This window comes from Mustelus asterias, chromosome 19 (assembly GCF_964213995.1).
Source record: "Mustelus asterias chromosome 19, sMusAst1.hap1.1, whole genome shotgun sequence".
NCBI lineage: Eukaryota > Metazoa > Chordata > Chondrichthyes > Carcharhiniformes > Triakidae > Mustelus > Mustelus asterias.
The window spans coordinates 58,406,034-58,426,894 of record NC_135819.1 but is presented as its reverse complement, the minus strand read 5'-3'; the positions used below and the strand labels follow the sequence as shown (position 1 = coordinate 58,426,894).

General features: G+C 43.1%; 1 protein-coding gene across 1 annotated transcript in view; it reads right to left on the bottom strand.

Annotated features, from left to right (window-relative positions):
• The window catches only part of magi2a (membrane associated guanylate kinase, WW and PDZ domain containing 2a), a 725,408-nt gene that overhangs the window by 4,891 nt on the left and 699,656 nt on the right, over nucleotides 1–20,861 (bottom strand). Inside the window, exon 23 of the mRNA XM_078235593.1 lies at nucleotides 14,058–14,196. Coding sequence (XP_078091719.1) covers nucleotides 14,058–14,196 — 139 coding nt within the window. The remainder of the gene's footprint in view (nucleotides 1–14,057; nucleotides 14,197–20,861) is intronic.

Here is a 20,861-nt window from a genome sequence, read left to right as displayed (position 1 = left end):
TGAGGATGACAGCCATGAGGTTATTGCAATGTCCAGATGAGGAAGCTGGCCCGGGACGCCCTTACAGCTGCTAGTTTTGTGGAAGATGATGATGACATGTAGTGAGGACACTCCAAAGAACCTCACATTGCATCTGTGAGCATCGGACTAGCGTCTGACTGATGGCAGGGCAAATGCCCTCTGTGATAAAGCTCCTGTCATGGAGACGCAATAGATGCCAATGCCAACAGTCCACACATTCCAGGAGGATGATGACAACATGAAGTGGGGACAGTCCATAGATCCTCACGGAGCTTATGTCAATTGCCGATTCCTGTCTGGCTGATGGCAGCTCACTTGTGCTCAATGAATCTCCCACCTTGACCCCTTTGTTTTCATTTCATTTAATTTTTAACTGTTCTCCACCTTTTACTTCTTTGTCTTTATTTTTCTTCCCCCCCCCCCACTCTTTTCCCCTATTTTATCCCCCTTTCCTTACCTCTTCTCCCCCTTTGCTTCCCCTTTCCCCCCTTTTCTCAATTCTCTCTCCCACCGGTTCCCACCCCCCTCCCCCCACATCTTCATCTGTCACATTTTATCCTCTGATTTCAGCTTCTCTGCCATTTGGCCATTCTCACCTTTTATTCTCCCTATGGACTGCCATTAGCAGTCTTTCCCCTTGTTTTTGTGGCTGTGACTCATCTTTCACTCCCTCACCCTACAGTATAAATATCTCCCACTTTCTATGCCTTTTAGCTTTGACAGAGAGTCATCTGGACTCGAAACGTCAGCTCTTTTCTCTCCTTATAGATGCTGCCAGACCTGCTGAAATTTTCCAGGATTTTCTCTTTTGGTCCCACCTGATAGATGCTAATTTATTCATAGCGGACAAACCACTGGCCAGCCCCGCTGTTCTGAGACTGGGCTGCCATTTTAAAATGGCAATGGGATCTCCACGCTCAGAGACAGGCCCTCCCCTACAAAAACATTAATGGTGGCACCCACACAGACTAGGGGAGCACCACTAACCCCTCAGCAAAGAGGGGCAACCTCCCTCTGCACCCTCAAATAACAGGTAAATTCCCCCCCACGCCACATAGGCATGAGGGTGACGCAGCCCACTCCCAACTCAGATCCTTTACCCCCCTCAGACCCCCTTTCCCTGTCAGATCCCCCACTCAGCCCCCCCCCCCACACCTCCCTGAGATTCTCTACTCAGGCCCCTTCAGGCCACATGCCAACAGTGCACTGCCCCCGGCACTGACACCCTGGTCTGGTGCATTGGCCCCATGGAGGCTTGAGGTAGCCATTTTCCCCCTGTGCTTCTACCAGGCTGCAGAGGAAGAGTCCCTCAAGGGTCCTGGGCATTGGGTGGGCTTGGGTTGGGAGAAAGGGGTTGACCTCACCACTCTCCACTGGGATGGGAGTGTTGTGACTGGACTGTTGCGATTCACCCTGGCAGACCTGAAGATCACTCCTGGGATGGTGATTTCAAGCAGCCCGGTGCTCAATTCCTGCCTGTCCTCTGTGAAAATTCTGAAGTGGCCAGGTAACTTTAAACTCCATGCCCCCCCACCCTGGTCAATTGGCAGGATTTTAAATCATTGCAGCATTCCATTTTGCAGCAGAGATTTTCCTTTCTCTCTATCTCCTTCCTATCATTCTCCAGCCACCTGAGTTTATTTTGATTTCCATTCACGGCTGAATTGACCTCCAGTACCCCATTGATCCTGACTGCAATTTTGACAGAGGGCGGGATTTTCTGGCCGCACTCACCCCAAAACCCGAAAATCCCGTCTGAGGTCAAAGGACCTTTCCGTTCCCCGCCCACAACAATTCCCGGGGCAGGCAAGGTGGAAAGATTCCGCCCAGAATCTCATCCTGATTGACAGTCAGTGGTTTCACTCCCTTGTGATTGAAGGATAACAAAGAACAAAGAACAATACAGCACAGGAACAGGCCCTTCGGCCCTCCAAGCCCGCGCCGCTCCCCGGTCCAGGATTGAATCCTGAATCCAGGATCCCCGCCCAATTTTCCAGCCTATCTACATACTAATATCCTATCCACCGAGCTGTCCCTCACAGCTACGATGCTTTGTTCATCACAACCTATTAGCTCACCCCCACCCCCCCCCCATTCCAGACCATGTGATCTCCAGGGAGAGGCGAAAACCCAGAGTGAAAACCCCAGGGCCAATATGGGGAAAAAAAAATCTGGGAAATTCCTCTCCGACCCCCTGAGGCGATCGAAACGAGTCCAGGAGATCACACTGGCCCTGATCGGAAAATGCTTCCCAACCCTATTCATTTCCACTTCCACGAACACCATATGAATTCCCTGCCCCCGAGACCGGATATCTCTCATTTCTGAGTGGTTGGTGATGCTTCCTCAATCCTCGGGGTCCAACATGCCAGGTCCTTGCTTGTGAGGACTTGCACGAAAGCCCACCTGGTGCTGATCCTGCTGGGGAGGCAGGTGAATAGTGAGAGCTATTTTTATTAGGGCTGTCAGCCTGCTAATGGTATTTAAATTTATTTCTGAATATGTATTGGGTTCTCGCCCGCTATGGATTGGAACTCGATTGGGGGCTGGCAGCGCGGCCCGGGAGGGTGGCAGTGGGTTTGGCGTCCGGCGCAAAACCCACCTTTCTGGCAATTCCTGATTCTCCAGGTCATTGTGATTTGCGTTTGGTGCTTTCGAGCCTGGAGATCTACCAACCACTCCCCGCCCACAAGATTTTTAAAAAGCAAAATATTACATTCTTCAAAGAAAACTAAAACTGATAAATTTTCATTCTGCTCAAAAGCAGTTGGGTTTGGGAAGGGCAGGTGTGGCTCAGTAGGTTTTCTTGGTGATGAAGGGAAAGGAGGGAATCAGCAGAGGTTCTTGAACAGGACAAAACTGAGCAATCAATTTTCAGTAAAAATAATGAAATTCCTATGATTCAAAATACATTATTTATTAGTCAACATCATGCTTCAAGTTTGCAAATTGTTCCGCAAAATCCTTCTCTATTTAAGCTTAGTTTTCAGACATAAGCAAGTAAAATTACCGAGCAAACATTGACAAGAAAAGGTGAAGCATGAATGCGATAATAGATTCAAAAAAACACTTATGAAGCAACTTAACACCATGGCATTTATAATGAGACACAGAAGTAGATGAAACCAGAGATGTGGAAAATGAATAAGTGTAAGCTGGTAACATTCCCTTGTGTTTAATTTCTTTCTGAAAGTGTTGCTAAATTATTTATATACCACACCTTAGCAAGTGATCAGGACTGAATTGAGGTCTGATATATTGGGCGGCACAGTGGCACAGTGCCAGGGACCCAAGTTCAATTCTGGCCTCGGGTCACTGTCTGTGTGGAGTTTTCACTTTCTCCCCGTGTCTGCGTCAAGTTTCCTCCGGGTGCTCCGGTTTCCTCCCACTGTCCAAAGATGTGCAGGTTAGGTTGATTGGCCATGCTAAATTGGCCCCAGTGTCAGGGGGATTAGCAGGGTAAATGTGTGGAGTTAAGGGCCTGGGTGGTATTGTGGTCAGTACAGACTTGATGGGGCCAAATGGCCTCTTTCTGTAGTGTAGGAATTCTATGCTATGTAACTGCAGCACTTCTAATTATTATGAAGTTATCACATCATTCTTAAAAATTTCACAGAAGGTAATATAAGCTTGGGAGTTGATTAGTTCATTTGGCTAGCGTGTGGTTCAGAATAATGCCAACAGTGCAAGTTTGATTCTTGTTCTGACTGGGTGTTAGCCTTGGGATCTCCTCATCCAGTCCTGTGGAAGCAAATGCCAAACTACTGCTGGCAAAGACTGTCAGGAAAAATATCTCCGGATGAAGCATCAGCAGACACTGAGCAAATGACTTGCCTTCAGGCATAGGCACAGCACAGGATCTATCAACACAATTTAAATTATATTCAATTGGTTATTTGGAATATCAGGGGAGTGACTTTAAACTCTCTCTGGTGGGAACAGAATGATAATGCTTCAAGGTTGCAGCAATTCACATAATGCTTCATTTCTAACATGTACAACATTTTGTTTTATAAATAAGGGATCTCGAGAAAATACACCTTTAAAAAATAACTCAAAATTGCTAAATTTTCATTCTGTTTAACATGTGTACATCAATTCTTAGGTTTGCACGTTGGGCCTCAGAATTGCATGGACTGTTTATTCTCGCACTTACACCAAGGCTGAAAGGTCGAACTCACTTCAGATCTGCTTTGCTGACCTTGCTAGGATGCAAGGTGCATCTAATCTGCACGCAGCTAGCTTCATTTCTAACATTTTGTTTCATAAATAAGTATTTTAAAAAAGCAAAATGCTAAAATCATAAAAGGTAAATTCATTTGCTGCTTGGGCAGCATATATATGTTTTTATCATTTTGCTTGGAGTTCTTGAATGATTATTTAATGCTTCTGCCTTTTTGCCATTGGATGCAATTTTGAGGTACCAATGGGTGTGATGTGCATGCAACATGCTCTGCTCATTGGAATCTGCTAACCTGGTCTGCAGCTGTGGTATTACAAATTGTCCCTGACACAAAGGTGAGCTTGTGTCTCCTATTTATTCTTTCATGGGATGTTGGCTGCTGCATTCACATCTATTCCCAAGGTCTTACCCTATCAAAAGGAGCTGCTGCAGATCAACCCTGAAAAGGCTGGCTAGTTTAAAAAAAAGTGTTGGGCATGGAGGAACATGAAAGTACTTTGGGCCTTACAAGTCCACAACCTCAGCCCGCAAGACTGTAGGGTCAGTTCTCGTTAATGCAGAGCCAGAGCCCTGGAAAATCTGGAGACTTGGACATTCCACTGGGAGAGGTGGGTGCTGCTGATGCAGGTCAGAAATCGTGAGGCTGCCTCAACATAGAAACACCCTTGGGGATGTCAATGAAATACAAAAATGATGAGGGACAAAGCTGGTGGGGTCCTCAAGAGTGAAAGGGAAACCTCACTGCTGGATTATCTTTGTCTGTGATTGTGGCCTTTCATGTTTATGGACCTGCCAATGGGTTATACAGCCTCCGACTGTAATGACCCCCAAGGCCTACCATAGGGATGCCACCTCCATTGGACTGAACAGCCTCCACATGTAACAAGGCATAAAATAATTCCTGAATGGAAGTTTAACAAATGAAATTGGCTGACCGTCTCTGTAAAATGGGCAGCCAACTCAATTCACAGCCCATCTCAGGGAAAGGTCTCTGGCGGTGGGAAAGCTTTGGCGAGCTGCCCTAATGTGGCTCCTCCCTTATCCTGGTTACTCTGCTTCCATGTATAGCCACAATGGGGCTGCCAAATTCAACTTATTGATTTTAGTGATTGGATGACACCAAGTTGGTTTATGATACAGGATTCCCAATCCCCACTTTCAACTTGACTTTATCAGAATGGGCAATTGGTTTCCCCAGCACTGCTGCTGTTGGTGACTTGGATGAAATGGTCATTGCATGTGGTATAAACATATGTTTCAGCGGCTTGCAACGAAGACCCCATAATCTGTTGGTTGGTTGCCCTACTATTTGGAATATACTGCCTCATTGCCAGTTGTGAGCATGATGGCATCAGGGTCAACAAAAAGAACCTCAAACTGCCGTGAGCTCTGAGTGAGTAACACAAACTAAGGGTGTGATGGAGTGAAAGGATTGCATTTTTTGCCAACACCATGCATGCGCAGTTATATGCTGATGGGAGGCCCAGGTTGGTGGACACTTCATTTCTAGGGGACAATGTGTATTAGAGTTCATGTGCGGCTTCCATCTCTATAAGGGGTAGTGCGCACCAGGGCTCATTTGCGGTCATATGGGTTATTCTTTCTGTATTTTACATGTTTTTCCTTTTGCATGTTTCATTATTAAACTTTCAGCACTGTGCTCAGTTTTTACTTTTATTTGTGTTTTGATAATTTCAAGTAATATAAATCCGAGAAATTAACTGGCTACTCAAATGTCAACTTAATTTTCGGACAATTACACATAGGATAACTGGAGAGCTGACGCAGATTAATCAAAAATCTGCAAAAATGCTTATTGCAAAATGCCACAGATTTACGTTTTGATCGCTGGTGCAACCACTGTGAGGTAGCTCATTACACAGTCAGGTTTTTTCTGGGTGTCTCCTGAAAATTATGTCATTGGTTTCTGTGTATGTGGTATTAGTCACTGTCTTGAGTTATTATAGAATCCATAGAATCACGGCAGTGCAGAAGGGAGCCATTCAGCCCATCGAGTCTGCACCGACTCTCCGAAAGATCCTCTTACCCAGGCCCACCCCTGCCCTATCCCTGTAATCCTGCACATTTACCACAGCTAATCCACCTATCCTACATATCTTTGGACGCTAAGGGGCAATTTAGCATGGTCAATTGACCATACCTGCACATTTTTTGAGTGTGGGAGGAAACAGGAGCACCCGGAGAAAACCCACGCAGACAAGGGGAGAATGTGCAAAGTCCACACAATCACCCAAAGCCAGAATCGAACTTGGGTTCCTGCCGCTGCTAATCACTGTACCACCATGATAACAGGAGACACAATGGAATGCAAGAACAATGCAAACTGAGGAAAGGAGAGAAAGGGAAAAACAGAGAGGGGAAGACAAAGAAAAGCATAGGGATGGAAGAAAATGAAGCAGCGGTATGAACTGCAGGAAGAGGAGGGAGAGCTGATCACGACGTTTCTACTTGGCTGTTTCTACATGTGTGACACTGGAAGAAAGAGGTCTGCTGAGAAGTTGCTATGTTGCAGAACTTGAAGGTTCTACGTGTGTGTGAGGAAAGGACTGTCTTGTTTGTGATTGAAGAAAGAAGGGAAGTCAGCATGTGTCAGTGATGCAAAACTGATGGAGATTTCACAGAAAACCGTGTCGATGAAGAAAACTGACAGAGAGCTCCCCAGAAAACTGTGTTAGTGATGCAAAGAAATATGGGCATTGCAAAATATTGGGTTAGTATTGCAAAGTGATGTGTGATAGCACAACTTCTCAGTACAGTGATACAAACTGACACTGGATCTCGGAAAACATTGAATTAGTGGCACAAAGTATCACGGGACTTCACAAAACATCACTGTGTTAGTCGAGCAGAATGATAGAGTATTAGGTTGGTGAATTGGAATATCATGGGACATTGGATGTGGAATTTTACGAGAAAAATTCCACGTGCCCAGCTAGCATGAAAATGGGAGTTGCAGATCTGTGTTTTGGGCAAGTTGTTACTCCCAATCTTATGCACTTAGTGATTGAAAAAAATGGGTTAGACTGTTTTCAGCTACTGGAGGCAGTGGACAGGGCTTAATTCACCAGCCAACTTGATCAGGCAGCAAAGGTGCAGACCTCTGTGGCTGCACATGCACAATTCCAACAGCAGAGACCTGACCAGAGAGAGAGAGATGTCAGGTCTCTGCTGTTGCAGCCAGCCTTAACACAGACCCACACCCCCCCTTAATAGTGGGGCCCATGGCTGATTGCAAGCCCCACACCATCCAAATATTTAGCCCCCGCCGCCCAGACTAATCGCGCCCCTCCACCCCACCGATCACCTTGCCCCAACAGCCCCCATCCCAACAGGGCCTGTCCCCTCCAGGCTGCCCTACCCCTGGCACTGCCTGGTGGGTAGTGCCAAACTGCCCGGTGGGCATTGCCAAGGTACAAGGCTGGCACTGCCCATGGGGCACCCCCTTGCCCTCGACCACCCCAGGGGGCCCCAATGGCCTCTGGTTCTACTGGCGAGAGCAACACGACTGCTCCCCCGTTCATGGGAGCAGGTGTTTTTCTCGCCGGAGAGAACCTCTCCTGGCGAGGCCATAAAGGCAAGTCAGCCCAGACGATTGAGCACCACTAAACACATGCAAAACACTGTTTAACTATATTTAAATAATTTATTCAGTCTCTCGCCAGAAATAGCCAAGAGGCTGACCGTGCCAGAAATCTGGCGCCGGTAAGATCGCGAGAGCTGAGAAATCGGGCGCGATCGTGATTTCTTGGTTGTTGCACGATTTTACTGGCTCGCTCCACCCATCAATGGGCCGGGCAAACCGGTAAAAATCATAGCCTGGGTTCATGTCAGGATCTCACAGAATTGAGAGATGTTTTGGAGGGTGAATTATATCTGACTGACACTCATTACTTCAAGAAATATTTCAAATGCACAGGTCAGGCTGGCAGGGTCTGGCCATGTTTGAGAAGCCATGGGGGTAGGGTATAGGGGAAGAGTGATCTTGGGGGAGGGGTCTCCCTCCGACTGGCACGGGGACCTGCAAATGAGGATCCCACCTCTTGCCCGATACCAGCCACACAGCTAAAACTGCTGGGTTACCAGCTGAGCACGGGCCTCCCTCGCTGTGGGTAAAACAGCAATGATGGTGGGATGAACCCCATAAGTAGCCATTAATTAACTAATCAAGGGGCACATTAGGCTCAAGGGCAAGCAGCTGCCTGATGCCTTCATTGCCCACAATAACATTTTATCTGGAGAAGATAGGTGGTGGAAAGACACACTGAATTTTATGAAACCTCTGCCTTTAAACCTGCTAGCTAGGGAGTGTAAAATCTAGTCCATAGCATCTAATTGCACCAGCATTTCAGGCAGTGTATTCCAGATCACTATAACTTTTCCCCTCAGGTCAACTCTGGTTCTTTTGATAAATACCTTAAATCTGTGTCCTTGGTTAAAATCCATCATACCCTATCAAAACCTTTCATGATTTTGAACACATCCATCAGATCGCCCTTTAACCTTCTCTGCTCTAAGAAGAACAATCCTGGTTTTTGCAATCTCTCCACGAAAATGAAGTCCAGCATCCCTGATCTTCTTCTTAGGCAGTCCCTTGGGATTGAGGATGATTTGCTTCCACTCTGATTTGGTGGGTCCATAAGTCCAATGTGCTACCTGCATACTCTGCCACATGTGGGTCAGATGGTGTTTGAAGGGTTGGGTAAGTGGGTTGTTTAGAGTTTTGTGTGCCCCCTCTAACATCTTGACTTCACCGTTGCAAGTTTCCAATGAAGGTTTTCACTAGGTTCAGTGCCTTCCCAAATGACCCTTCCCCATTTTGGTTAGTCACAGACCAGGGTCTTCTATGAGTTGGGAGAGTTATTTGTCCTCTTCAGGGGTGCTTTGAAGGCATCCCTGAAGTGTTTCCACTATCTTCCTTGGGGTTTCCTTCCTTGGTTGAGTTCAGAGTAGAGCAATTTCTTCAAGAGTCTGGTGTCAGGCATATGAATGATGAGTGGGATTTTACAGCCTCGCGTGTCCCGAAACCGTAAAATCCTGCCCGAGGTTCAATGGATATTTCCATTGTCTGCCTCTCGCCTGCTCGATTCCCATGGTGGGCAGAGCAGTAAAATTCCGACCGATATGTCTGGTCCAGTGGAGTTGGTTTTGAGTGAATAGCACCTCGATGTGGGCAGGTTGGCTTGGGAGAGGACGCTGCCTGATGGGCCATCTTTCTTGCCACCAGATTTGGAAAATCTTGAGGGCACCACTGGCAGTACTTCTCAAGTGCCTTGAGATACTTGCTTAGGTTGTTCAAGTCTCCAAAACATATAGGGGCACAGAGATCACTGTTGCCCAGTAAATCATGATTTTGTCTCAGGTTTGAGACCATGGTTCTTAAATGTTCCTTGCCTCAGTTGGCTGAAGGCAGAGAAGACACATTGGAGGTGACAATGAATTTTGTTGTCAATGTCTGCCTCTGTCGAGAGGAGACTGCCAAAATATGGTGAATGGTTCACATCTTTCAGGATTTCACAGTTGATCTTAATTGATGGGGTGAGAGAGGTTTTGCTGCTGGAGCTGGTATTCTGAGTGTGTAGTGAAGGGCTCATTTTCTCATATGTTTTTAGAGGAGGAGTCGCCAATGGCCTGGAACCCATTTCTGAGTGAGTGTACACACAAGCATCATTTGCATACTGAAGATTTATGACACAGTCCAAAGATGTGCAGGCTAGGTGGATTGGCCATGCTAAATTGCCCCTTAGTGTGCCAAGATTTGTGGGTTAGGGGGATTAGTGGGGTAAAGGCATGAGGTTATGGGGATAGGGCAGGGGTGGGCCTGGGTAAGCTGTTCTGTCAAAGTGTCAGTGCAGACTTGATTGGCCGAATGGCCTCCTTCTACACTGTAGGGATTCTGTGACTGTGGGGTTGGAGTGGTTTTAAATTGAAGGCGGTGAAGGTTGAACAGTTTTCCCTGTGGATTATCTTTATGGATAATTTGCTGGAGATGAGATGCAGTATTGTAGTGAGGAAAATGGAGAAGGGAGTTGATGCAATGACACAGCACTGTTTGCCCCCAGTTTTCACTGAGATAGGGTTTGAGGTGGTTCCGTTGGTTTGCATCTCATCATGGATAGTTGGAGGATGGTGAAAAATTTCTGAAGGTAGCCAATTTGAGGAGGATACTCCATTAGCCTTCATAGTTGACAGAATTTAAAGCTTTTGTGGGGTTGAAAAAGGCCATATACAGCAGCTTTTGCTGTTCCTTGCACTTTTCTTAAATCTGCCACACAGCAAAGATCATGTCTGTGGTGCCTCTCCTTGGGAAAAACCGCACAAACCGTCTCCATTGCTTCATCAAAGAGCTCAAGTGAGTTATAGTCATAGAGGTTTACAGCGTGGAAACAGGCCCTTCGGCCCAACTTGTCCAGGCTGCCCTTTTTTAAAAAAAAAACACCTAAGCTAATCCCAATTGCCCGCATTTGGCCCATATCCCTCTATACCCATCGTACCCATGTAACTATCTAAATGCTTTTTAAAAGACAAAATTGTATCCACCTCTACTACTACCTCTGGCAGCTTGTTCCAGACACTCACCACCCTCTGTGTGAAAAACTGCCCCTCTGGACACTTTTGTATCTCTCCCCTTAAACCTATGCCCTCTAGTTTTAGACTCCCCTACCTTTGGGGAAAGATATTGACATTCAGCTGATCTGTGCCCCTCATTATTTTATAGACCTCTATAAGATCACCCCTCAGCCTCCTACGCTCCAGAGAAAAAAGCCCCAGTCTATCCAGCCTCTCCTTATAACTCAATCCATCAAGTCCCGGTAACATCCTAGTAAATCTTTTCTGCACTCTTTCTAGTTTAATAATATCCTTTCTATAATAGGGTGACCAGAAGTGCACAGTATTCCAAATGTGGCTGTACCAAATGTCTTGTACAACTTCAACAAGACGTTCCAACTCCTGTATTCAATGTTCTGACTGATGAAACCAAGCATGCCGAATGCCTTCTTCACCACTCTGTCCACCTGTGACTCCACTTTCAAGGAGCTATGAACATGTACCCCTAGATCTCTTTGTTCTGTAACTCTCCCCAGCGCCCTACCATTAACTGAGTAAGTCCTGCCCTGGTTCAATCTACCAAAATGCATCACCTCGCATTTGTCTAAATTAAACTCCATCTGCCATTCATCAGCCCACTGGCCCAATTGATCAAGATCCCGTTGCAATTGGAGATAATTTTCTTCACTGTCCACTATGCCACCAATCTTGGTGTCATCTGCAAACTTACTAACTATGCCTCCTATATTCTCATCCAAATCATTAATATAAATGACAAACAACAGTGGACAAATAACACTGATCCCTGAGGCACACTGCTGGTCACAGGCCTCCAGTTTGAAAAACAACTCTCTACAACCACCCTCTGGCTTCTGTCAAGTAGCCAATTTTGTATCCATTTAGATACCTCACCCTGGATCCCAGTGAGATTTAACTATGCAACAACCTACCTTGTGGTACCTTGTCAAAGGCCTTGCTAAAGTCCATGTAGACAACATCAACTGTACTGCCCTCATCTACCTTCTTGGTTACCCCTTCAAGAAACTCAATCAAATTTGTGAGACATGATTTTCCTCTCACAAAGCCATGCCTGTTAGTCAAACACAATTTGCCTTTAACAAATCTATTCTGGGTTTTATTTACATAATTCATATTTTCAAAGTGACAAGTTTGTGTCTTAAATTATTGGTCATAACTTCCTCGGAATGCCAGTGACAGATTGTCACACTGAAGTTATAAGTGCTTTTATTTCTTCTAAATTTTTCAGCGTAACTGAGTGTAAAATTGGCAGAACCACCTGAAGTTAGTGACTTAAACAAACTGTTGGGAGGTTCCCAGTGTAGCACAATTGTCCAGGGGAAGTTAGCCTTTCTGGACAATTGCTGGGTAAATCCTTACCTGGGAATTTCTGAGAGGGATTCTCCAGTACATCTTTGTGGTAGCCCCCAGATCTGATGCTGGGGAGCTAGGAAGTTATGGGCCATTGTATCTGAAAGTTTCCTCATCACTGACATCAGGCTAACTGGCCAGCAGTCGCTGGGTTTGTTCCATTCCCATTTTTTGAACAGGGGTGTAACATTTGCAATCCTCCTGCACTCTGGCACCACAACCATATCTAAGGAGGACTGAATGATTGTGGCCAGAGCCACTGCAATTTTCACTCTTGCTTTCTTCAGCAACTTAGAATGCATCGAACAGGGTGGCAATTTACTTTGAGCATTGCCAACCATTCAAGGCCCTCTTTTTTATCTATTTTACCTAACCAATTTCTCTACCATCTCATTTACTGTGACATGGCAATATTTTCTATTTTAGCAAAGTTAAATGATGGGTATGCAGTAGGATTCCAATTCAAAAAATGTAATTTTAATTTCGAATTGTTATCATGAAATTTAAAAAAGGCAAGTCAGAGAGGTATAATATTTGAATGTGGCGATTAGGGGATTTTCACAGTAACTTCATTGCAGTGTTAATGTAAGCCTACTTGTGGCACGAATAAATAAACTTTAAACTTTATTTTTTAAATCTCAGAACCCATGGGGCATTTGGTAATTCGTAGTATAGTTAAATGAAACAATTTAAGAGGTTAAATTTATAAAATACATTGTTCAAATTAGAAATCATAGAAATCATAGAAACCCTACAGTGCAGAAGGAGGCCATTCGGCCCATCGAGTCCGCACCGACCACAATCCCACCCAGGCCCTACCCCCACATATTTACCCGCTAATCCCTCTAGCCTACACATCCCAGGACTCTAAGGGGCAATTTTTAACCTGGCCAATCAACCTAACCCGCACATCTTTGGACATTAGCATCTACTATTTAATTCTACAGTTATTGACTTTTGAACTATAGTCACTGTTATTTTTTGATGGCAACTAATTGTGTCAGTAAAATGTTTCACATAGGAAACCACAACTAGCGCAACCATAAAACATGCTAAAATACAATTATGTGAAATGACATCTAATGTTTTAAGAATGATAATACGCATGCAGATTTACAAACCGTGTCTTTAGGGTGGCCCAATAGGAAGAAATATGGGGACCCATGCTTGTCACTTTTCATGCACATGGAGAGACTGGAAGGTACCATTCCTAAAGGAAGGGGAGGAACAGCCTAGGACCAATCATTAGAATTAACAGAACCAGTGACAGATATTAACATGACTGTTAGCACAAAGATATCTAGTAAGCTGTTTAGCATAGTAAAGTAGAAAATTTAAAACAGGAAAGAGTCAAGTTAAAACAAACTTCAAGATAATAAGACATGCAGGAAGTTAAATTATTAGTGAGACATTTAAACATAGATTATTTAGTCCTAGTTACTAGCTATATTATTTTTAGCTATGTATAGTTGCAATCAGTAGTGATCCTAATAAATCTCAATTGGCAATCAGCTATCAATTAACCTTTATCATAATGACCTTTTAAATATTTCCTTCTTCAACTTTTTCTTGAACCAATGTTTTGAAGCATGCTGATCCATGCCTTGGTAGAGGAAGTAAACAGTTTTTTTGGGCTGCAACAGAGGGCAATGCATTGTCAGTTATGCTAGGTGAGCAGGAATTAATGGAGCTTGCAATTAAGTTTTTACGGCAAAATTCAACCAGAACAGAACATACATTTAAGTGTCCAATTTAAGCCTTATAAGCCACAATTTTGTTTTTGCTTGATTGGTAGCTAGTTGCCAATATAACACATTGAATTAGTACTGAAATAGGGCTGTTAAAATACAGTTATTAGCTATGTGAAAAGTGAGCTGGTCTAGTATATGAAACCCACCATACTCAGGCACTTGACCTGTCCCCCGTTTAAGGAGGAGGCGCACTCTTCTTCCACCAGATTTGATCAGCTCTATTGCTCTTGCATGGGTCATTTCTCTTGTGTTTTCTCCATTGATTTCAATGATTTGATCCCCAACCTGTTGAGAACAAAAATAAAAATCAGTTGAAGATGCAATGAAGCACTAATCTATTGCTATCAGTAAATTGTCGGTAAGATTCCTGTCATTGAAATGCAAATCCTAACCTTATTTTATGAGCATTTTTTAAATAGCTGAAGTTAAATTGGTGCCGTTATTAGGATGCCGGTTAGGATTGCTAACCCGCCAAGATTTTTCTGGTGTCAATGATAAACGTTATTGCTTTGAATGCTGACAGATAAACATAGTCCAATCTGTCTATCAAAATTAGTCAAATGCCTATGTTAAGACACTAACTTAATTAAAGTTACTTTTAAACTACAGTTTATTTGGAAGTTAATATATGCAGATTGACAGATATAATTATGATCAGGTTCTGATAAAATACCATCAGCCTGAATCATTAATTCTGTTTCTGTCTTCATTGAAGCTGCAAAGCCGGCTGAGCATTTCCATTAGATTCCAAGCATCTGAAATATTTTTCTTAAAATCAGGTTACTGTTGTTTTATACCTTTACTTGGAGGACATTGTGAAGTATTGGAAAGATTTTCTGGCTGATTCACCTTCCAAACCCACGACCTCCACTACCTAGAAGGACTGGTGCAGCAGATGCATGGGGACACCACCACTTGCAAGTTCCCCTCCAAGTCACTATCGTGACTTGGAACCATATCGCCATTCTTCACTGCTGCTGGATCTAAATCCTGGAACTTCCTTCCCAACAGCACTGTGGGTGTTCCTACACCACATCATCTGCAGCAATTCAAGAAGGTAGCTCACCACCACCTTCTCAAGTGTAATTAGGGATGTAAATTATTGCTGGCCTAGCCCGTGATGCCCAGGAATAAAGAAAAAACAGTCTGATGACCTATGATGTGAATGCTCCTTCCACAGTCTTGCATTTCTATAGTGCCTTTCACAACCTCAGGTCATCTAAAAGCACTTTTAGCCAATAAATACTTCTGAAGTGTGGTCACTATTTCAATACAGGAATCATGGCAATCTTTTATAAGGACCTGTAATGATGTGATACTTGTGGGAATGATTGTTCACACTATCTTGATATCCTGGGTTGCCTGTGAGACCTGCACATGCCAAGTTAAAACAACTTTCCACTAAAAATGTATGTATTTTGAAAGTTGCCTACCACAAGGATGTTTTCTCAGATGATGGACTGATGTATGTGTAAAATTCAGTCTTCCCTGTCTCCGATTGTCTGCAAGATGTTAATTCAGTTACTTTTGTTTATTGCAATAAGAATTGTAGGAGTTTGTGATGGCAATATAACCTTGGAGCTTAAGAAGATAATATAACCATAGTATCAGAATATTGGAAGAGATGGAGAAGGGTTAAATGCATTTTGTTGGCTCCTTGTTTTTCTAATATTAATTATACGTACTGTATGTACTACGTTTTAGTGATAATATGCTTGGAATCTGGAGATCAAAGGTAGAAATAGTGCAAGAATTTTGAGCTGTATTCATTTCTGGAATTGTAAAGTGTGATGTATCAGAGCAAACTAAACTGGATTGAGAAGCATAATATCTCATTAAAGACCTGATTCTCTATTGTTATAACTGCATTTGATTTTACTCTAATGTTTAAAGTAACAAGATGAATTAGAATAGTAATGTGATACTGACCAGCTATTTTTTTTAAAAATGTTGATGGAGGGATAAATATTGCCCAGGACACCAGTGTGATCACCCCTGCTCTTCTTTGAAGTAATTCGATGGGATCTGAAATATCCACCTAAAAGGGCAGATGCGGCCAGAGTTTAATCTCTCATCCAAAAAGAAAACAGCACCTCTGACAGTGTGACACTCCATCGGTACTGGTCTGATGTTACAGCCTAAATTTTGTGCTCAAGTCTCTAGAGTGGAACTTGGACCAACAATGTTCTGACTCGGAGGTGAGAATGCTATCAACTGAGCCACCACTGCAGACTCAATATGGCCAAAGTGGCTCACTTGTGATTATTTTGGGATAACCTGCAAGGCATTCTGCTGAATTGTGTTTATATTGGAAATCTTATCAATTTTCTCTCTGGCTATTGATCTGTTACAAGCATTAAAAGAATTGCATTATCAGGTTTATTGAGGTGGCAATTCTTCAGCAAAGAGAAACAGCTGCCAGTAATAAAGTTAAGATGTTACTCAGGATAACTTATTTGATTCACATAGTATTGCTGAGAAACTGTCTCTGGAGTGGAGCATGCTGAACTAGATCTAATTTTTATATACTGCCTAGTATGACTCCAGCATGGTATTTACTGACTGTACTGACATAAGTTACTTTATGTGTCTAGTGAACTATTTCTTATCCTGTAGTCCATCTAAACTTGGAGAAAAGGGACAGGATTTGACCTAGTAGACAGGCAGTTTTTGATTCAATCAAAATAAATTAAAATGATATAAATGACAGAATTGAATCTGGTATCTTAGCACATCTTCTTCTGCGGGAGTGATACTTCGGCTTAATGGTAACATTGCTGCTTCTAACTCAGAATGGGCAGAGTCCAAACTCTACTTCAAATTGAGTGTGGATCTGGATTGACAACCAGTGAGATATTTGAATGCAGTAGGTGTGGATGTCAGCCCCCTCCCCATCATATACGTGAGGAGGTCCTTTTGCCTATTGGACTAACAGCACAGCAGGATGCCAACAGCCTTGGATGAATCATTCACATTATGACCGGTTAATCAGCTATCAAATTGTGATGACACTGTGCTATTGATATATTTATGTTTCTGGAGAAGGTTTTAAAGTTAATTTATTTTCCTACAGGTAGCCAGTATGTCTGGAGGGAATGCAACTCAGATGCTGGGAAAGCAGGATAATTACTCATTTATTTAGGAGAAGGCTAATGGACTGTTGTTTATAAATGGAGATTTCCCCTGGGCTTTTTCGCTTAAAGGAATGAAAGCTGGGGTTTTTGTTTGGGTATACAAGATCATGTGATAATCTGGCTAATGGAGGAGCAAGGTATGAAACAGGGAGAGGATTAGCTTTCTGTTTCAGTTGCTGGCTGGGGCTGTTTAAAGACAGAAGTCTTGTATTGATGCTATCTTTGCTTATATGCCCAGCTTCAAGTTAATTAATCTTCATGAATTTGCAATTTTCCACACCAAGAATTCTTATGATCTCTGAAATGGATTGGTAATTCAGTTTAACTTTTTGCCTGTGGCCTATGTGAGCTCATGCCGACGAAGGAGTCTGAATGAGTCACATAATAGAGAAGAGTTTCTTTTTTGTTGCCAATTTTTCCTTCTTTTCGTGTCTGAAGGTATTGTGTTCATTGTTGGGTTATGGTTCCTTATCCAGCAACTATTACTCATGTGTGACCCTGGATACCAGATGTTGGCAGTATAGACAGTTGGGGCAATCCTGTCCTCACTTCAATCCTATCCTCAGCACATCTGCAGGGGGACACTCTAAGTAGAGTTTGTTGAATTTTCATCAGGAGTGGCAAGCCTGGCTAATTTTGCTCTCCAATTCTCATTTGTGTACAACTGTACTGACTCTACTTCCAGTCTACTTGAGATAGGGAAACTCAACATAAACTGTAAACTGAAAATTGAACGTTATTGTTTTTATTTATTTACAGGAGTCTCTGACTAGGCTGTCATTTATTGCCCCTCCCTAACTGCCCTTTTGAGCCGCTGCAGTTCCTGAGAGGTAGGTCTACCCTCAATGCTGTTTGGGAAGAAGTTCCTGGATTTTGAGCCAGCGACAGTGAAGGAAAGGCGATATATTTCCAAGTCAGGATGGTGAGTGATTGGAAGGGAAACTCCAGCTGGTGCTCCCAGGTATCTGCTGCTCTTGTCCTTCTCGATGGTAGTGGTTGTGGGTTTGGAAGGTGCTGCCTAAGGACCTTGGTGAGTTCCTGCACTATATCTTGTGGATGATACGTCCTGTTGCCACTGTTTGTCAGTGGTGGAAGGATTGAATGTTTGTAGAAGAGGTAGCAATCAAGCAGGTTGTTTTGTCTTGGATGGTGTTGAACTTCTTGAGTACTGTTGGAGCTGCACTCATCCAGGCAAATGGAGAGTATTCCATTACACTCCAGAATTGTGCTTTACAGATGGTGGACAGGCTTTGGAGAGTCAGGAGGTGAGTTACCTGCCGCAGGATTCCTAGCTATGACCTGCTCTTGTAGCCATGGTATTTATATGACTACTCCAGTTCAGTTTCTGGTCAATCGTAAGCCCTAAGATTACCCACAGGCAAAGTGCCGCAGATGCTGTAAATCTGAAATAAAAACAAATATGCTGAAAACATTCAGCAGATCAGGCAACATCTAAGGAGAGATAAACAGTGGCTGGAACTTTCTGGCTGTTGACACCAGTGGGATCTTCTAGTCTCACTTATGGCGCACCCCCACTGCAGGCCTTCCAGTGGCATGGGGTGGAATCAATGGAAATCCTATTGACAATGGCAGGACCAGAAAATCCTGCTGCTGGCCTCTTGCCGTGAGAATGACGCCATGGCAGGCCAAAGATTTCTGCCCAGAGTTTATGGCCGAAATTTTCAGGCCATTCACACCCTGCCACCGGTGCCAGAGGGGACGGAAAATTTGGCTGGCATGAACGGCCGGAGAATCCTGCCCTATATTTCCGATCGATGACCTTTCATTAGAACTGAGAAAAGTTATAAACGTAATAGGTTTTAAGCCAGCAAAAGTGGGGAGGGTGAAACAAAGACAAAAGAGAAGGCCTGTAAAAGAATGTAAAATGGGACAGATTATATGACAACAAAGAGTTGATGGTGCAAGGCCAAAGAGTGTTGTAATGGAATAGGTAAAGAAACAAATTTGGAAATTAAAGAGCATTTTCGATAGCCCAGGAGAAGATTCAATGAGAAAGTATGAAAGCAGGCAGAAGGCAGGGTTAATATTAGAGGCCTGCAACAAATCACTTAAATAGGATGATGATGGCAATGTATGAGATGACATGCACAAAGATTAATGTTGTACACAGGCAAAACCACTGAAAGTGATGCTAGATTGCTCATACCAATGTTTTTTTCGCATGTCTTTTGCTCAAAGCTTGCTCAAGCTAATTGTTCTTTCCAAAATGTATAATCAATTAATTGACTTTTAATCTTTTCAGCTTGGGATACACCGTAAGAAAGAATGTGTTTTTGCCTAATCACGTTTTCATTCTTCATGTTTGTTTTTTTGTTCTCTCTTTTTCCTGTTCAAACGCTATCTTCTTTTCTTCCTTCTCTTTTGTTTTCCCTGTTTTCCCTCTTTCAATTACCTGTTTTCTTTTATTATCTACTCTCTCTCAGTCATCTTTTTCCTCCTCACTTTTATTCTCTCGAAAGCAAAAATGATTTTGAAAAAGCACAGAACAGGGAATCTTAAAAAAGGAATTTTAAAGAGCTGCCTCTGATTCACTGAGTAGTTTATAGATACCTGCAATTCAGCCCAGTCAGCTTAAAGGCATAGTCCAGCTGCTTAACAGCACTTCAGCTGTGAGACTAGCCAAGAGCAAAATTGAAAATCAAGTAGCATATATTAAAAAACATCTTGTGTATAACAGTCACACTTTGTTATTGATGCAAAATGATCTTATACACTAAGAAACATAGACAGTCACATAATGCTGGCGTTTTCTGATCTGGATCCTGAAATTCATAGGCATAATCCAATCTGGAAATTTCCAATAGTTGACAATGTGCATTATGGTATGAAAGGAATTAAAAGAGTAAAGGAATAAAGATAGATTGAAACTTTGTTCAATTGATCAGAAGCTGATATAAGATGGAGGGAAGAAATAATAGCCAACAGGAGGTTGCAGTAAGATTACAGTGTTTGGCATGGTAGGAGTATGTCAAACTTTATCACTGCCTGCAAATAATTAAAGTGACAGACAGATCACTGAGAATGATGCTTGAATACAGGAGTGGGAAAGGAGAAGAATGTAGTTTTCAGACATAAACAATATGTTGTTATGTGGGAATAGTAATGTGCGAGGATTCTCTGAGTCATATATTATTGAATAATATATCTACAGATTATGGGAAGAGATCAATGTTGTTGCATTCTTCCAATAAAATGTTATCAGAGATAATGGGCAGGATTCTCTGGTCTCCCCATTGCATATTTCTCAAGGCGGGAGGTGGCACGTCATTTGCCGGTGGTGGGATCTTCTGCTCCTGCCATTGTCAATGGCATTTCCCATTGAAGCCACCCTATGCTGTTGGGAAATCTGTGGTCTTATGAAAAAGGCAGGATAATGGGGATGAGAAAAAAATCAGCCATGATTGAATGGCAGAGTAGACTCGATGGGCTGAGTGGCCTAATTCTGCTCCTATGTCTTATGGTCTTAGGGATGCGCCATTGGTGGGACCAGAAGATTCTACTAGCGTGAACAGTTGGAGAAATTTTGGCCAGTGTAAACTTTGCTTAGTGGAATTTGATCTAGGACATCTGGAGTTCAACTTCCAGGTTAGCTATATTCTGTCTTTAAGAACTGCTATTTATAGTGAATTAATATTTTTTTTCTACAAGCATACCAGGTGATGTCTTTTATAACTAAGAATCACAACATTCTGCATGCTTAATTTCCAATACAGCTTAACAACAACAATTTGACTTTTAGCACCAGTTAAGAAAAATAAAAAACAATTTTGTATGAAGCCTTGCTATAAATAATGC